Below are 18,381 nucleotides of genomic sequence, written 5' to 3'. Positions count from 1 at the left end.
TTAAGAAAAATATCTCCATCATAAAATCAAATTTAGACTGTGAGAAACTATAATCAGCAAGAATGATTCTTGACTCAAAATGGTTTTTATTTATGATTGTTAAAAATGTCTTAATATTTAGTGAGTCTGCGCTCTTTTAAACTCGATTGTAATTGAAAGCTTTGCGTTACTCTTTTAGTTGTTTTTTCCCCCAGTCAAGTTCTGCCACTAAGCTGTGCTTCTAGTTCCACAAACTGATCACTCTTGTTCTCACAGAATAATGAATGGTTTTATGTGTTGCCTTTTAGAAGCCAGAGGTTCACTTACAATCGATAAGCCAAAAGAAGTAACTACTGAATATTGTATTGAGGTTCTTTGCTTTATGTAGACAATTGAAATAAACACTGCTGGGTTTTGTTTTTTTTTTTTTTTTTTTCTGACACAAACGCAAATAAAACAAAAAAAGGCACTGAGTCATAATTACTGGAATTCTCTTTCTTCCAGAGAATAAAAGAAGTCTAAATTCAGAACTTCTTTATTAAAAGGTAGATATTTGCCCATGGACAACCCACATGAATGAGACAGAAGCAGAAGTTTTTATGCATCAAAAGTGTTAAAAGATCAAACAGTTGAGAGAAATTCTCCTTCAACTCAGTGGGAATGACTTCTGCTTTCAGAGTGTTTATATTCTCTGTCTATCCCTGGCTTGAAACTCAAATTTTCAGAGAAACATGGCATGAAGCATTCAGAGAAAAAAATAATCTCCATTTAGTTCCAAGGTTATTATAGTCACATTTAGCTAAGTAACTGATTCTAAAATAGTTCTTAAAATTCCATCAAATTATGTATTTTGTATTGTTTACTATATATGAAATTAATTTCTGTATATTATATGGACTTCATAAACTATTCCACAGCTTTATTTTGCAAGATGAGGAGTTAGTGTAGTGACCTAAATGTCTTCTAAAATCTGAGTTATGCAGTGTGATGGTTCTAATTCTACAAGTCAGGGCATTTCAGGGAGAATAGTATGTAAACACATCCATTAGTACTTCCCTGAGGAGAGCACTGAAGGGGGTGCTCATCACATCTCTCTGGTGACCAGCAATTGGACACAAGGAAAAGGAATGAAGCTGCTCTGAGGAAATTCAGACTAAACATGAGGAAAAGATTCTGCACTCAGAGTGTGGTCCATCCTTGGAAATGGCCTCCCAGCAAAGTGGTTGTGGCACCACACCTGGCAGAGCTCAAGGAACATCTGGACAATGCTCTCAGTCACATGGTTTAGTTTTAGTAGTAGCCCTGAAATAAGCAGGGAGTTGGACTCAATTATCCTCATGGGTCCCTTCCAATTTGAGATATTCTGTGCTTCTCTGATTTTTGAAAATTCAGGAAGTCTCTCAAAAAAGGGAACTTTCTTTTAAGATAAGTGAAGTCTAAAGTAGCTGATAATTATTGATATATTTTAAGCAGAGATATGGGTCATGAAGCGATACAAACTTGCACTATGCATTGTACCTACTGTTTATACAAGTATTGTTCTCCACTAAAGGAAAAACCCAGGAATTTAATCACCTTTGTTTCAGTCTCACACACAAGTTTTATTCACAAGAGTAATCTGCAGATTTGGAGAACAATTCAAGCTGGAATTGGGAACTTTGGAGGTCATTTAGTCCAATCTCCTGCCCAAAGCAGGACCAATTTCAAAGTTCAACCGCATACATCTTAGGACTTAATCCAGATGAATTTTGAACCTCTTGGAGAAGAGGGATGCCATAATCTCATGGAATCATCAGTTACATTAGAGATCTTTTTTGTCCTCAGACATAACAGGAATTTCCTTTTTTGTAACATGTGACTGTTGCCTCCAGTCTTTTCTTTGTGCATCTCTGCTCACCTCAATGCTGGTCTTCAGTGCTGCCAGAGCACACTGCTGGCTTGGGCCAAATTCAAGAATCACAGTGTCATTTAGGTTGGAAAGCGCCTCTTGAGATCCCATTGTTAAATGCTCTCTGCTGAAACAAGTTTACTTGCTTTAGGTTGTCCAGGAACATGTTTAGTCAGGTTTTAAATATCTCCAAGGATGGAAACTCCACAGCTTCTCTGAGTTACCTGTGCCCAGTAACCTCTACCATAAAAAAGAGTTTCCTCATGGTAAGATGAAATTCCATGTGCTTATTGTCCATTGCTTCTTGCCCCGTCACAGGACCCTACTGTTAAAAGTCTGGCTTCTTTATCTTCACTCTCTCCCATCAGGTGTTTATACCTGATATTTATGTACTTATAACTATACATCTACCACTGGAGAGTTACGCCTTCCCAGGTGCAGTAGGCTGCATTTGCTTTTGTTGGACTTATATGAAACTTCAGTTGACCTACTCCTCCCCTCTCAACCCATACATTCATGTAAAATATTCTCAAGGCTCTAGAGCACAAAGTAAATTTCTTACAGGCTGCTTTCATAGTGTTGCTGTTTGAAGAACTTCACTCAGCTAAGTTAGATCAAAGGGATGTCATGTAAAATGCAATGGAAGTGATTTTACAGGCTTTTATGATTAAAACCAGACAGTAGATACAGATACCAGTTCAGACAGCCCACACTGCTATATAATGTAGAGTATCTGCAGGCAGAGTGTAAAAGAAAACCAGACCAAAAAAGTATGTATTTTTTTCAGCCTATAAACACCAATCTCCCAATTCTCAGGTAATTAAAAACTGGACTTTTGCTAAGAAATCTACATTTTCACTACTGTTAGTAGCTGTTACTGCATTTTGCTAAGCTTTTGTTCCTATAGAGTGGCCCCAGCTGATAAACTGTTACGAAAAATTAATCACTATGTAAGTCAATGAAGACTGCCCCAGGATATGGCCCTTCAGTGGCATATCAGTAATGACCACTGATAACTACATTTTCACATGCTCCTAAAAAGTGACTTTGCAGCAAAGTAAAATGCATTTTCCAGATAAAACGAGGACAGGAGGAATCTTTCTAAAATCTGAGAGTAGGAAGAATGACCATGCCAAATATATGCTTAAAATAATATGTAAGTCTTAGTAATAAGGTAACTATGCTTACACTGCTAAACTTTTATTACAAAACACAAAGTTCATCACATCTATCATGAATTGCCTTAGTATGCTACTTTTTGTGGGTCTAGGTGGTCTTTCCAAGATGTTTACAACACAGACATAATCATGAGTTAAATCTACAGTAGTTATTTAATACAGGGATGAGTTATGAAATATTAGATTTTTTACAAAGATAGCAAAATACTGCATTTGCTTCTGTCTTCTTAATAGCTTAAACTAAAGAAGTTTTCGTATGTAATTAAAAATTCTACTAAAAAGATACCATTGTTTTTTGCAAGGAATTCTTTCTTTTCTTCCTTTTTAATAGTAGAAAGGCAGTTTCAGGTTTAAGACCCCTTTATGTTGTTCATCATGTCTAATTCTATAGCATGACTTCCAAATACTGCTGTTTGTTCATGCTGTTTTCTATGAAGCTCGTCTGGTCCAATGTAGATATTTACAGTACATATCAATACAGCTAGACTAGGCAAAGAAACTCCTCTTCATTTGAGTCACCAATGAAAATATAGGCTCTTTTATTCTTCTGTTCTATTTTAGGTATTGACTTTATGATGAAATGAATCACAACCTAGAAATGCTTAGGTTTTTCTTCACTATTAGGAGACTAGCTTAGGGGTAGATAGCTGCATTTTAGTCACAAAGTTACATGGTATTTGTCCCATTCCTTCTATATGCAGTCTTAGGTAAAACTAAATTCTGCAGGCACTGCCAACCACCATGACTCCTCATCACTATTGCAGTTTAAAAAAAAAAAGAAAAAGGAATAATTTCCAAAATCAAATTCTTAATGTAGCATAAGAAATAAAACAAACTTGCTCTTTAAACTGGCCAACTCCCCTTACTTTTAGCTTTGAATTAAAGGAAAATGATTCAGGAAAAACGTTGCTGCCATCTGGTACATTTTATGAATTTTAAACCATCTGATTTTGGCAAAGGCTCTTGGAGCCAATTTCAGTGCTGAGACCATGAATGCATGAGAATTTTAGCCCAATTTTCTCCAGTTAAATTAGCTTTTTGGTGAATCTGCACAACCAGGAGTAAGTTGGGAGCCTCTGTGATGGAAGCCTTTCTGCACTCAGTCCATAAGGAAAGACAAGCACAAACACTTCTGTAATTCCTCTTGTTTAAGGGAGATGCTGCCATGTATTTGAGAGCCCCATCAAGTGACCTTTATGGCTTTTTCAGGATCTAAAGCAACAGCCCACTCTGGAGATGACTCAAAACATACAGCACAGCCATCACATCCTCATGGAACAAAATAATGTTTGGAAACAGCAGTAAACACATCTCACTACTGCAGCCAAATAACAGGAAACATCTACAAATAGCTATAATTATTTAGCAATGGCCTTGTAGTTTGGAAGGTCTTGATAGCCTGATGTATGAGACCAATGTGTAGTTCTTCAGCCACGAGCACAGAAAGGCCAGGCAGAGAAGACTTGCATGCTGATATTTAGGTTTCCTCCTGCTGTCCCCATCTTACCTTTTCAACTAAAGTACCTGCTGCTAGAGAAGGAGGTGGCACCATCAAATGCCCTCTATTACACAGGATTTAACTACCCTTATTCAGTTGCTCTAAGCTCCTTCAATCAGCTGTCTTAGCAGAAAGGAGACTCCAACCATGTCATTTACTTCCCCTGACCCCATGAAAGATCCAGTTGGCATATGGCTCCCAGAGAACAATTATAATAATTATGCATTTTGTTTCCAAACACACATAATAAGTTTGTTTTTACCTGAGTCTTCCATCCTCTGCTGCAGCTCCTCCTGGTATAATCTTAGTAATGAATATCCCAGGATCATCCCCAATGTGTGGGTTATCTGTTCCTCCAGCAATACTGAACCCCAGGCCAGAATTTCCCTGGAAAAATAATAAAAAGTAAATCCATCGCTCAGATGCTAGATTTCTACAGAATTCATTTGCACTGCATAAACAAAATATCCTTGCCTCTTGAAGAAAGCACTTTATTTGGCAACTCCATACTTGAAGGTAAGTGACTCAGTCAGAAAAAATTAATTGTCAGTTAAAGAACAGAGGCTGTGAACAGAAAGATTTCCTGGAGTTAATGACAGAGTTAATGGATACTCCTACAGAAACAGGATTTGACCTAAATTTGTTTTCAAAAGCAAGTCACATAAATTAGCATCTGAACTCCAATATTAATTCATCCAAGTCAATGAGAGCTAGAGGCTAAAAACATTTCCGAGCTTTGAAAAAAGACTTTCAAAACTACTGTCATTTATAAACAGAAACAGTGAAAAACATTTAACTCTGAAGTATTTTACTACACTAGTTTCTGTTGAAGACTGTCATGCCTTAAAAAACAAACAAAATAAAATCCAAAACAAAACAAGAGTACTTCTTCCATCCTTCTGATCTGCTAGGACAAAATGTTTGAAGGACATTGTAAGTCTGTACTCAATAATCTCACTTATCGTTTCTACTATTTGTGAGAATATTATGAAAGATAAATAGATAAGTACACATACACACTCTTGCAAATTAAGTCACTGTTTTTTGCACACATATTTCAAAACCACAATTCTAATTCTTTTTTGGAAGTATGTATTGGTTATGCTTTTCTATATAAGTCAACCTTAAGTACATGTTTGGTTGGTTTGTTTTTTTGGGGGGGTTTTTTTCTGTGTGAAATAACTTTTTTCCCAAGGGATTGTTTCTTATTTACAGAAAGGCAGATACAGGTTTAAGAACCCCCTGTGCATAGGGAGTATTGCAAAATTCAATGCAATACTTGATTCTTTAAGGGCCTCTTAGCCAAAAGTATTTTCACAGGAATTTAGACTTACCACAGTGATGTAACTACATCTATATTGCAGAATATGTACTGCAGATCTGGGCACTAAAATACTTTTCTTTCACAAGCTTCTCAGACTATTCAGTTTGTTTCTTTTACTGCTGCTTGTGGTCATGTATCTAGCTCTGTACTAGTGAGAAAAGTTATTAATAAAAAAGGTGCTTCCATACTTTTTTTTTCTAAATAATTTAAATCGAATGTCACTTTTGCATTTTTAACTGTACTTCAATGCATTCAGTGTGATGCACTTTGTGTGTGAAAGCCTATGTGCTGCCTGCCTGCAGCCTGTCAGATTCTGAATGCTTTTATCAGTATTCTGCATTCACAAGAGATGCAGTTCTCATTACTCAAGAGACGTACACGCAATGTGCAGCTCTGCTATCAGCATATAATTGTGAACTAATTTATAATCCAGGGAAATGGATTGAGGACTGCACATATCATAATGCTTCTCAACCAGCTATAACATGGAAATCATTACAGTACTGAAACACTCCGTAAGTATTTTCTGTAGTTAGCAAACACCTCCAGGTCAGCATTATAAATTTCTGATTTAATCTCTCTTTCATCATTGGGATCATCTCAGATTCACATTATTCTCCCAATATTTTAACACATACAGCACATTTTACAGTAACATGCACTCTCTAAATACTTTAGGAGTATTTTCCCGAAATCCTTTCCGTATGTCATTATTAATTAGGCTTACTGTCCAACACGTAGGAAAGAAAAAGACTACTTATACATACTTCAGGAAGCCTGGAACAAAAATCCTAAAACATTAGTAAAACCAAAGGCAAATTTCTAGAAATTTTAAGTAATACTTGATTTGCAATCAAAAAACCCCCAACAAACCTCTAAAAATAAAATTGTTTTGTTTATTCTTAAATTCAAAGAGATTTTAAAATATGCAGTAATCTGTGTTTCTGAAAAGAGGTAGATTTCCAAATCCCCAAGACCTAGTTTAGATAGTGAAAGGCAAAGAGGAGGGTAACAAGGACAATTCTGGGCATAATTATTAGCATAAGACACACACAGCTACACCACAATTAAAAAAGAAATGTGTCTGAAGAGCTTTAAGAAACTATCGAAGCTTGCCTGTTATGTAGGGTGTGCTTAGTTGTTATAGCTCATCATAAAAAAATGCATCTGATTTTTCAGAGGAAATAATTTCAGCACTCTTTTCCTCCTACTGTATCTTTTTCCATTAACATTTTAGAGCTAAAAAATGCTACAGCAATGCTGGCTGTGGGCAGTGATGTGGTAACACTGCTACACACTTCTCAGGAGAATTAGTGCTATCCTTGACATTTATCCATAAATGTGCATCTGTTACACTGCAAGACTGTTCTGATTCTGCCCCTTAGGAGCAACCTTTTAAAAGCACAGGGTAGCACTCCTCAACTCGCACTTCTCTATCCAGCAAATTTAAAACAATTATTCTGGCTGCAGTCCTTGACTTGATCAACAGGATCTACAAGCTGTCAGGCACAAGCTGCCTTGACAAATATGTACATCCCTGCAAGGCTTTACTGCACCAGAAACTTGCCACAAAAGTTAAGAGCAATTACACTTCTTTTTCCCCACTATGGTTTATGAAGGGTCTGCCTCGCCTACATGGAAAAACCTTTGTACCTCAGATCAAAGCCAACGTGGCTAAAAGCATAGCTGCAATCCCTCACGGCTTTTTGAGAGCCTTGGTTTGAAAAAATAATGCAATAGGAACATTTTAGTTAAAAGCTACTTTATTTCAGTTCTGACCAGCAACAGTGACGTGCAGATCTCTCCTTGTGCTTCTCTCCGTGTTCTGCATTCAGTATGCAGGTTCACCAGCATATTGTTGATGTACTAAAATCTCATTGCCATTGTCAAGCTGTAATTCCAAATTCCAGTAAGTAGTGTTTACAACTGCAATGCTTCCTGAACACTTCCACAAGGCCTGGTTCCCCACCCTTTCGTTTTTGCACCTCTTTTGTCCTCATCCCAGGGGAAGGAAAAAAAAAAAAAAAAAAAAAAAAAAAAAAAAAAAAAAAAAAAAAAGCAGCATGTGGTAATTATCTTCACAGCTTTTCTTGTCTCCCTCCCATTTCATGTTAACCAATGAAAATGCCACCCCACAGCCTGAAACAACTGAACCATCACTTAGCCACGGCATTTTCCAAGGTGGAACATTCATGCTTTTTCTCATGCTGATTCATGTTTGGGAGTGGTTCAACATATATATCTGTCAAGTTAATTCACTGTACTCTTTCTACTCCAAGCCTTACATCTCCTGGATGCTTACAAAGCAAGTTAACAATGAGCTCAGAGGCCTGGTGACAATGCAGATAAATACTTAATGAGAACTAATAGCATCTGATACAGAGGAGAAAAAGTCTTCCTCATTTGGAATACTCCACTGATACTTCTTAATTGAGATTTATATTCAGGCTTAAATATGCTTGCCTATTTTATTTCAGGATCCTTCACTAGAAGAAATTTATGCAAAAAAATCCCAATACACAATAAGGGAAGTTTAAACAAGCCTCAGACCTACAAATTTTTAATGGTATTGCTCAAACATCATTATTAGCATGTCCAAATATATAAATACGTAGACAGATAAACAGATAAATACACACTCATATATATACACACACAAAATTCTATGATCCTATATATAGGGTCCATATCCAAATTATTTTGTGTTCAATTCTTATTAGTTAAATTATCTCTTGACCTAAATCTTTCCATCTCTTTGTCCAAGCTCTCTGCTTCTACTGCTATAAAAACCTCAAGTAATTAGTTACTGACTATACAAGGAAGATTTGCATAAAATTGCACAGCAGTAGATGGATGAAAGTACTTCTAAATTGTTAGTTTAGTTTCTTACTACCTTCCCCGCCTTTTGTTACAAGGCTCCAGTCATTGCACACAGGCTGACAAAAAAGCTTAGCATAGCACAACATGCCCAGTTTGGTTTAAACAAAATATTGCCCGAGTTTCCTCCTGTTCATGCTAGATAGGTTATGCTACTCAGGGATTTACCACCAAGCTCAAATTTGTCTCTTGGCTCAGCTTTACTTTTCAAACACAGAAAATCAGGTCAAACTACCACATCAAAACAATTTCTCGCAGCCCAGCCCCTGAGGCCGCCTTCCTGCTCTCCTGTGAAGGGAAGGTCAGCACTTCATCTTGAGGTTTACTGCACCTGCCTGCCTCCTTTATGGCTTTCTCAAATGGGGCTTTGCATGCCACAAGGACCATCTGAATTCTTTATAGCTCAGCCTGAGCAGAGAAGAGGCCTGGCTGTATTTCTCCTGGCCCTGGGGTGGCGGACAACCTCCGACAGCCACACAGCATGACTGCAGATGAGTGGTGTTACACCTTCTCCCAGCACTGAAACACAGCACTTGGGGACAGAATAAAATGACAGATTATTCACATGCCAGGCAAAGAAAATAAAACTTGTGAGTCGTGGCCAGTTTGAATCTCCCTCAAGACTGTTATACTTACAAATAAAGATCACAAAAATAAGTAAGAACCCCCAGCAGGTACTGATTTTGGGTAGCCAGAAGGCCTTGAGACCTATCCTTCTTCTTGCTCAGCCTTCCATCTTGTGTTCTCTATGAGCAGCCATGTATCAGGCTGCAGCTTCAGGAGGCTGCAGTGTTTCTATTTTGCCAGCAACTGACAGAAGTGCTCCACATTGACTTCTAGAGGAACAGAGTTTAGCTGACACCAAGAGCTACTGAAGTAATTTTCCCATGACATTGCAGCTCACCATGGATGATAACCTTCACTATGATTCTACTGATTATTTTGTCCTTATTGTGTCTCATTTGTCTCTTTTCTTCTGCTCAAGAGCTGCATTTGCCTTAGAAGAAAGTTTGACTAAGAATGATGTAAAGTCATTCAGTCTTTAACAAAATCATGGAAGAATGTAAGTCCAAGAATCAGAAAGAATACCAGAAATGCATATCAAGAGCAGACTGAGTACTTCCCTGAGAAAAGGATTGTATTTTACAATACAAGTGATTTGTATTTTACCATACTAAACAGGCTTACCACAATCACACGGAAATGGTTCTCCATTTTAATTTCCTTTTAATTCAAATCAATAAGGCGACAGCAGAACTCACATAGATCTTTTTGAGTGAGTTAATTACTTCAGTGCACCTAAAATAATTTCTCATAATGTTTTGAAATAATATGATTTTGAAAATCTCTAGCATTCAAGTCAGGAAAAAACAACAGTTGAACTTCACAGGATTCCCTTAACTATTGTTGCAACCTCACCCTGACATTGCAGCATATCAGGAAGCCTGTTTCAGAATCCATCAGTCAGTGAAAAGTCTAAGACAGAAGGCATAACTGTCTTTCTCAATTTCCCAAAATGTTTTCTAGAGGTTGGAAGCTGTTTCAGGCAAAACATATACTCCCAAAATCTCCATTACTGAAATGATATTTGTGTTTAATTTTGGTTTTTTCCCCTCCACTATGTTTTTTCCTGCCACTGATTTTTTTTTTTCCTGTTGATTTCCTACCTCTACTATGGTGTTCACAGCCAAATTTGTGGAATGCTTTTCTCTTTCAACATCTTTTACAAGAGACTTTAAAGTATGAATTGCTGCCTAAACTTGCAGGTTTGATCAGAGCAAGTTTAGTCAAGAGACTACTCTTCTTCAGAATGATATCTGACTCATTCCTAGATTCCTAAAGACATGCTGTATTTTTTACTGTCTGCCATTATTACAATTGTTAAAGACCCTATCAACTTTGTTACTGGTGCTCCTTAAATAGTTGTCTGTTGCATTTTACAATGGGAATTATCCTTCAGCTTTTCAAGACCACTCATGATCTGCAGGTTAGAAAATCCTAAAGTTTCTTGAGTCTAAGCAATGCTGGTTTTATCTTCTTTATGCAAAATTTAAAAATTCTTGAACACAAAGATAAGCTACATCCTGTGAAGGCAGTGTAGGCTTGGCACTCATTCGTCAGAATTTCCTTATTTCACATACATGCATGATAATGCTAAAGCTTTTCAGCTTTGGTTATCACAGTCATGGCACTTTCTCACTCTGTAAGTAAGGTCCACTTTTCTGATAAGGTGTTGGTTTTGAAATTACAGCCTTTAAAAAAATATATATTTATTCGGTTTTGCTTTTCAAGTCTTCCAATGTAGCACGTTCCTTTAAATAAACGTTGCTGCAAGAAATTTTAATGCATAAACTACTGTTGCGTTTATTTCAGGTGGTGGAAAAGCATCCCCTTGCATTATGAAATATACGCTGAGACATTTTCATTTGAAACTTGATTTTATACATTTTAGGAATTTTAATCATTTTGTACTAATTTTTAATTTTCACATTTCTACTTAAGTGAAGTCATAGTTTTCTTTCAAGAAGTAAAATATGAAAACAATACTTGTTTTCTGCAGATATTAAAAACAGCCTGAACTACTCAGCAAATTTTTATTATGTCCAAAATTAATCTCTCACAGAGTAATTTTAATAACAAAAGCTGTTTTAGAACACCAGTATCTGAATCTTGGCTAAGGTTGTTACCATCTCTGGCTTAGGGATCTTGCCTCAGGATACTTCTGTTTCAGATGAAAAAGACAACACCTTCTCCTATGAGACAAAATACCAACCCAAACAAAAACCAACAAAACCCAAAAGCTCCTTCCAGAAATTACATTCACTTTTGTTCTACAAGAGCAGGTTTCTCCAAGAAGTACTTGACAGCATGAGGAAGTAAAATCTGAGAACGAGAAGCTTAGAAAACTGTGGTTAATTAGGGTGGGTTTTGTTTTGTTTGTTTTTTTTTTTTTTTTTTTTTTTTTTTTCCTTTTGTTGGTTGGTTGGGTTTTTGTTGGTTTTGGTTTTTTGCGGGGGGGAGGTTGGTTTTTTTTGGGGGGGGTGTTGTGGATATTTTTTTTTTTTTTGAAAGGGCCAGGAAAAAAAAAACAGACGGGCTGTGGGCAAGCACAGTGAATCAAGTAACATAGTTGACAAATGAGACAAAAGATTGACAACTCTGCCCCTAATTGGCACGGGAGGATTAGACATGGATCGGGATTTGCTACGGCTCTGAGGCAGTCTGTGAAAGACTTCCTCTTTTTCTACAGCAGATAAGGTTACTTAGTTTGGCACCTAAGATACTTATAAGGAGGAAATACCTCTAGATATATACACCAAGCCGAAAAAGGATGAACACGTGAGATCGCTGTAAAGACCTGAGTATTTCTGCAGACTTTCTTCAGTAAGATTCTTCTCCACAAAGTACTTCTTACCTAACAAATACAGCTATCCTCTATTCACCTGACAGTGAATCTATGCAGGATTTTTTTCTACATTTCACTCAGCCATGCTTAGATTAACACCACATATATAGTGGGGGTGTTACCTGTCACTCAACAATGCCCGGTTCAACAGCACACAGACACATTACAAACAACAGCTTAACAAGTTAATGCCTCATCCCACTGAAACAAATAGGTGATTTTATAATATGCAATGCACTTTCATCCAATTCAGGATTTGATAGAAAATGTTTGTTAGACCCACCTACTCAAGGCACTAAGATCTTTAAGACGGGATTCTGCTCTGCAATTCTTTCACAATCTGGCATTTATACTGGGGTTGGTTTTTATGTTCTCAAGAAAGAGCGATACACGCTAAATAACCAAATCATTTTCTGCCACACAGTGTGTGACTTTTTGCCGTCTCCCACTCTTAACACAAATCTTGACACATCTGTCTTTAGACTTCAATCACTCCACCAACGTTTTCAGGTATCTGCACATGCTGTACTGTATTGTACTTCTCCTCTCCAGTGTCTTGTCCAAAGCCCCAGTTTCAAAAGCCTAAACATAAAAGCTGCATTTATGTCTCATTCAGAGAACAAGAATATTTGCATATATATCAGAGTACTGTTGAACTCTTTTTTACTTCCAAATCTACTCAAGAGCAACATAATTCATGAAATTCTCACTTCTCCCACGTACACTGGCACACTCCCTAGAGTCAGAGTTCTGAGATTCCTTAGTTATATCATGTTCCATATGGTACAGATTTTCATCTCTCACGATACCATTTGTTTTCAAGCCCCTTATCAGGTTCAGCACATTCATTACAAAGCCACAATACAACTACAACTGCTTCGTACACTTACTCTCACTTGATATCTGTAGAGTGATATTGTTCTCTCAACACTGCACAGACCAAGTAAGGTATTCAAAAAAGATGTATTTCAAAAAATGATCCAAGGGATTTTATTTTTCATAATACATAGGAAAACTACGACACTGTAGAACAGCACATCTAGACAACGAATGAGACCACTTCTAAAGTGAAGCAACTCATGAAAATGTGATGGTGTGTCCTCTCCTTTTACACAGCTTGAAGCAACAGAATAGATGTGAATTCTCTCCAGAGAATTCACAGGTTGAGTTTTCACTATTTTATCTCTATTAAGCTCATATCAACAGCCTCTGAGCTGGGACAGACATGTATGCCTAGTTTTTTCTTCAATGTGTTTCTTGTCCTTCTTCAGTCATATCTGCAGGAATTGTCTTTTCAAGCATTATGGAACCGTACGACCTTGCCTGTTCTATCTCAGACTGAGAAGTGGAGCAACACATGTCCTTTTTTAGTTGGCTACAGCAATAGCAAACAAATGTCACAAAAAGCAGTCTGAGGAGTATGTGAAAAGTAGTGCAAGAGAAAACTAAACATTCAAAAATTTTCATCACAAAATTAGAGCAGCGAAATTCTGGTCCGGGGGAATGAAAAGTTTCATTTCACTTGGGGAAAAAAAAAATAGATAGATATATACATATATGTATCTATCTTTCTTTGTCATGTGGTGTCACTCCAAGCTCGCTGTAGACTTCTCATCAGCCAGACCTGAGAGCTTTCTGAGCCCCCAGGGCTACACAAGAGAAAGTGAAGTAGTCAGACCAAGGAAAGGGAAGCACTCACTAAGTGATGATAGCAACTTGACATAAGTGGGGTGGGGAAGAACAGGAGAGAGTAAAACACTAAAAAGAATTGAAAGAACAGTGAAGCTTCTTCAAGTAGCAAGCTACTTAGAAAACTTTGACAGGATCATCACTGAAACTTTCACAATGCAATTATCTGCAAAAACTGAGGAAATTAGGACAAGTTTAAATCTACCTCTATGACAGAAGTAGACAGTCACATCTTGTACAAGGACTTAGGGAACAGAGACCTGATTTTACTGAAGCCATGGAAACCAACAGGGTTTCAGCTCACAGTGGTAGCAATTAAAAGGTAAGAAGCAAACTCCTGCTGCTGACTTCAGTTCCTCTCTAATGATGACACCTCTCAACCCCTGCTGCTGACAATTCAGCACTATGAAAACCCCAATGGATGTCTTGAGATTATGTGGAAATTCCTTGGTTAAACCGGTTTGTAGCTCTAAGTCTTTGTGTTGAAAAACTGCTGCATGCCTAAATGGGTTTATTTTGACAGACTGCATGATCACTACAGCAGTGCTGTGCAAAGCACTTAAGGGAATTTGAGACCCCTGAAGTATCACAAGTGCTGGAATAAACCCAAGTTCTAAGCTACTGTCTAAGCTATTGTTCTTTCCCATTTGACTGTCATATTCACAGATATGCAATCAGTGTATTTAGTTGCTCTTGCAGTTTGATTGGTGGGGTTTTTTTTAGCATCTTCTTAACGTATTTCAACAATTTCCTGGGTTATAGTTCTTTACTGAAATAGATACATGCTTAATCATTCGGGTTAAAACTCTGAAATGTTTACATCCATTGTAAGTTTTTCATAATATTTTTTTCCAGCTCTTATTTAATCTCACATCAAAGCATGAGTAAAACTCCTCATTTGTTGCCTCATTCAAAATCATGATCTTCAGGGCACATAATCTGGAATAAAAGGTAAACTATTAACAAACTAAAAGGCCCCTAGGGCTTGCTTAGACGTTCAAGCACAAATCCTAGAGGCAAATAACTGAGTGTTCTGGCTGTTGCATCACTTACCTTTCCAACACTGCACTACTCCAGTGGCTAAGCATGAAGAGCTTAGCATTACCTCTCTTTTAATGTAAATTGAAGCAAGCTTTTAAAATACATTCATATGCTGAATAACACTCAAGGCTTCTCTTTCAGGCATCTCCCATGATGCTCAGTTATAGATTTTATTGAGAAGAAACATAAAGAAGGATAAATTAAATGCAATTCATTCATTTTCACAGACACACATCTAAATATAATTTTCAATAATTCTGTGGTCACCCTATTTTGTTGTAACATTTAATTTCAGTGTCCATTTTTTTCCTTATTCTTAGTAAACCTGACTGACTATGACCCTGAGCAATCTAAAGCAGCTTCAAAGCTGTCTGCTTCTGAGAAAGAGCTTGGACAAGATGGACAAGATGACCTCCACATAGTCCTTCCAAACTGAATTATTCTATGAAACACAAGTGTCACAAATACAAAACATGTTTCAAAATCTGCTGCCAGCCTAAGAAATAGCTCAGTCACTAAAAACTTCCCTTCTAGATTTTATCTTAACAAAAACATGATACTGAAATGTTTTGTGTATATACATACACGTCTCCACAAAAATCCATTGTCTAGGATTTATAACTGTACATTCTTAGGTTCAGAGACTTTTTGGACATGATCTCCATAAATGTCAGATGAACCTAAGGTGAACCTTGTGTAACTTTCACACAATTCTTTGGAATTAAACAAACCAACTTTGTCAAATGAGAAATGCACAATTTTTACTTTAGAAAAATCAATCCTCCATGTGTCCTTCTACGGTGAAGAAGTGAAGGGCAGTCTTTAACCAGGTATATGTTTGCCAAAGTCAGGTAGAACATTCCTTAGGCAGTATTTTCCTGTCTTTCTAGAATCCAGTTAAGATTCTCTGTTCCTTTACGTACATCAACACTTGTCAAACATTTGGTTGCATTCCTAATTACTAAGCACATTTATAAACCAGTACACACAACACACAAGAATGTGCAACAGATCTAGACTACCATACCCCAAAGCAGTCATCTAACAACATACAATATCACTTTTTTTTTTTTTTTTTTTTTTTTTTTTTTTTTTTTTTTTTTAAATTCAAAGGAATTTTAAAGTTCCCATGTCCTATTTCTTGTAACTGGCATGGTAATAAATCATATTGAGTCATACTAAAAGTACTTAGGATAAGTTAATAGCAATTTTCAAGTTTAGTAACATTATTTTAAAGGTGTTTATCAGTGATTCATTGGCAGAGAATAATGGTCTTGTGATTCATGGGAAAAAAGAAAGTCCTTTCCTCTCCAGCTGTACAGATGCCACTTTTGATTTTTTGGAAGTGGTAGGAACGCAGGCTGGGAAAGAGACAGAGGCTGAGCCAAGTTTTGTACCAGAAGAAGGGAGGTTAAACTAGAAATTACCAATGCACAGTTTTTAAGAAGAAAGGCAAAAGCCAATAATGACAGCTTCATTTTATCTCAGACTCTCCATGGAAAGACCACAGTTGGAGATGCCTCTGGGTCAAACACTGATGTGGCTCGCTCACAGATAAGCATATTTAAGTACAGTAACAAGTTTGATGAGCAGAATTTTTAAAAGAATAAACCTATTCCTATTGATATCTGATAGAAATGCCACCTTTTTCAAAAGAAACAGGCAGGCGACAGGTAAATGCTTTTTAAAAATCGAATCTTTTATCTTAGTCCCTAACACCTCAGATCTAGTTCTTTAAGTGTTGTTTTAGTATTATTTTTGTCACTGAAGACCCATAGTCTTAGTTCATTTTAGGTAGTATCAGAAACAAAGCTGAGGTTTCTGTTATTGGTAGCATGAAAAAAAAAAGAAACTCCAGTTTCTACTGTGTCCCTGGAACATATTCCATGTATCACCCAGACAGTAAACTAACAGTGCAAACTAAAACCTAGAAAAAATAACCCTTCAAGAAGTGAAAAGAACTAAGTGACTCTGTGAGCATACCTCAGCAACATGAATGGGTTTGAAATCTTACTTATAAATTAGTCATAGAAAATAAGCAGTAGGTTCCTGATACTATAGCCTCTCATGCTAACTTTTCAACATCTGAAAAATTTACAGAAAGAAGCAATTTCAGCTCAAAAGAAAATTATTACTAACTCAGCATTTCTAAACACCCCTAGCAGTGAAAATACCCCTTTCCCTCTTTGCTTTACTCATGAACATGCATATAACTATTGCTACTTCAAGACTTGCTAATTCCTGTGTCCTCCTCCTAAAGGAGAGGGAATTCTCATATCCCCTACAGAGCTAAGGAATTGTAGTGGGTTTTGAAGCATGGCACTGAATATTACCAGCATAGTAAAAACCCTAAGGAATAACATCCCTATCCTGATTTTTAACATCAGCAGAATATATGGAGCTGCAAAAATGAGGAAAGAATCTTATCTTCTTTTGGATGATTTTGTACAAAATAAGTGTAATCCATTTTACTTGGTTTTTAAAACATGCTCCATAGAACATTTTCAATTAGGGTAAGCATGCCACAAAGCCTCTCTCCATACTGTACAGAAAGAGACACTTCTACATTGCAATTCATCAACATGCAAATTGGCATAAGTCAAAATGTTTCACATACATTTATCAGTTGCAATCAACCCTCATTTAATAGTTTCTTAGTCCTGGCATGCAATTTGTGCTCTAAAATGAGAGAGAAAATTGAGGTAAGAAAGGGTTTTAAAAAGCAAGAAAGAAAGAGAATGAGATCAGAATAACCAGCAGGTCGGTGATGAGGAACTCATCTGTGCTGCATAACCTGAACCAAACTACTGCTCTGAACAGGCACCGCTGGGGTTTACATTTCAAAGGAGTGCCCTAATCACTAGGCACACTATCTTTGATCTAATGAATATATAATTGTATATTCAAAGTGGAACAGGTCCAACAGGAGAAAGACACACCTGAGTAAAAGCAGGCATTCATCATAGACAAATCCCTGTTACAGATCAGGCAGAGGAGGCATGTCAATCCCATTTTCCCACACCCTGGATAAGTATTCTTATGATGATTGTGAATGTTCTTCTTTCCACTTTACATATTTCCCCCAAGAAAACTTGTGAAAGAGAAAATTTCCACCAGAGTGAAGTAGAGGTAAAAAAAAAAAAAAAAAAAAAAAAAAAAAAGAGGTACCTCAAAAAAGTTGGTGATGAATGTTCTGATGTTCTGCATGCAACTCTTACCCTGCCATCTGTTATACACAGCCAAAGGTAGAAACAATTAGGAGAAACCATTGCTGGTACCTTGGCTTGTTTTTCTCAAGATTCCTTCTAGAAATTCACTACAGAGATAGTAGGTATTGTCCCAAAATGTTTAACACAAGGAAGCTGTACTATTTTCATTATCACAAATATTTATTTTCTTTTTTTTTTTTTTAAGTTTGTTGAAAATCCTATTCAAAGCACAAGCAAGGTAATTTTAGACATTAAGCATCTCCCCATTCCCATGACATGCATCAATGTAATC

The 18,381-nt window shown here is 36.8% G+C and overlaps 1 protein-coding gene across 6 annotated transcripts in view; it reads right to left on the bottom strand.

Annotated features, from left to right (window-relative positions):
- DLG2 (discs large MAGUK scaffold protein 2) overlaps positions 1–18,381 on the bottom strand; it is a 986,088-nt gene that overhangs the window by 314,937 nt on the left and 652,770 nt on the right. For all 6 annotated transcript variants that reach the window (XM_066341286.1, XM_066341281.1, XM_066341282.1 and 3 more), the window contains one exon: positions 4,806–4,930. In XM_066341286.1, coding sequence (XP_066197383.1) covers positions 4,806–4,930 — 125 coding nt within the window. The remainder of the gene's footprint in view (positions 1–4,805; positions 4,931–18,381) is intronic.

The sequence above is a fragment of the Sylvia atricapilla genome, chromosome 2 (genome assembly GCF_009819655.1).
Source record: "Sylvia atricapilla isolate bSylAtr1 chromosome 2, bSylAtr1.pri, whole genome shotgun sequence".
NCBI classification, from domain to species: domain Eukaryota; kingdom Metazoa; phylum Chordata; class Aves; order Passeriformes; family Sylviidae; genus Sylvia; species Sylvia atricapilla.
This window is presented reverse-complemented; position numbering and strand designations above follow the sequence as displayed.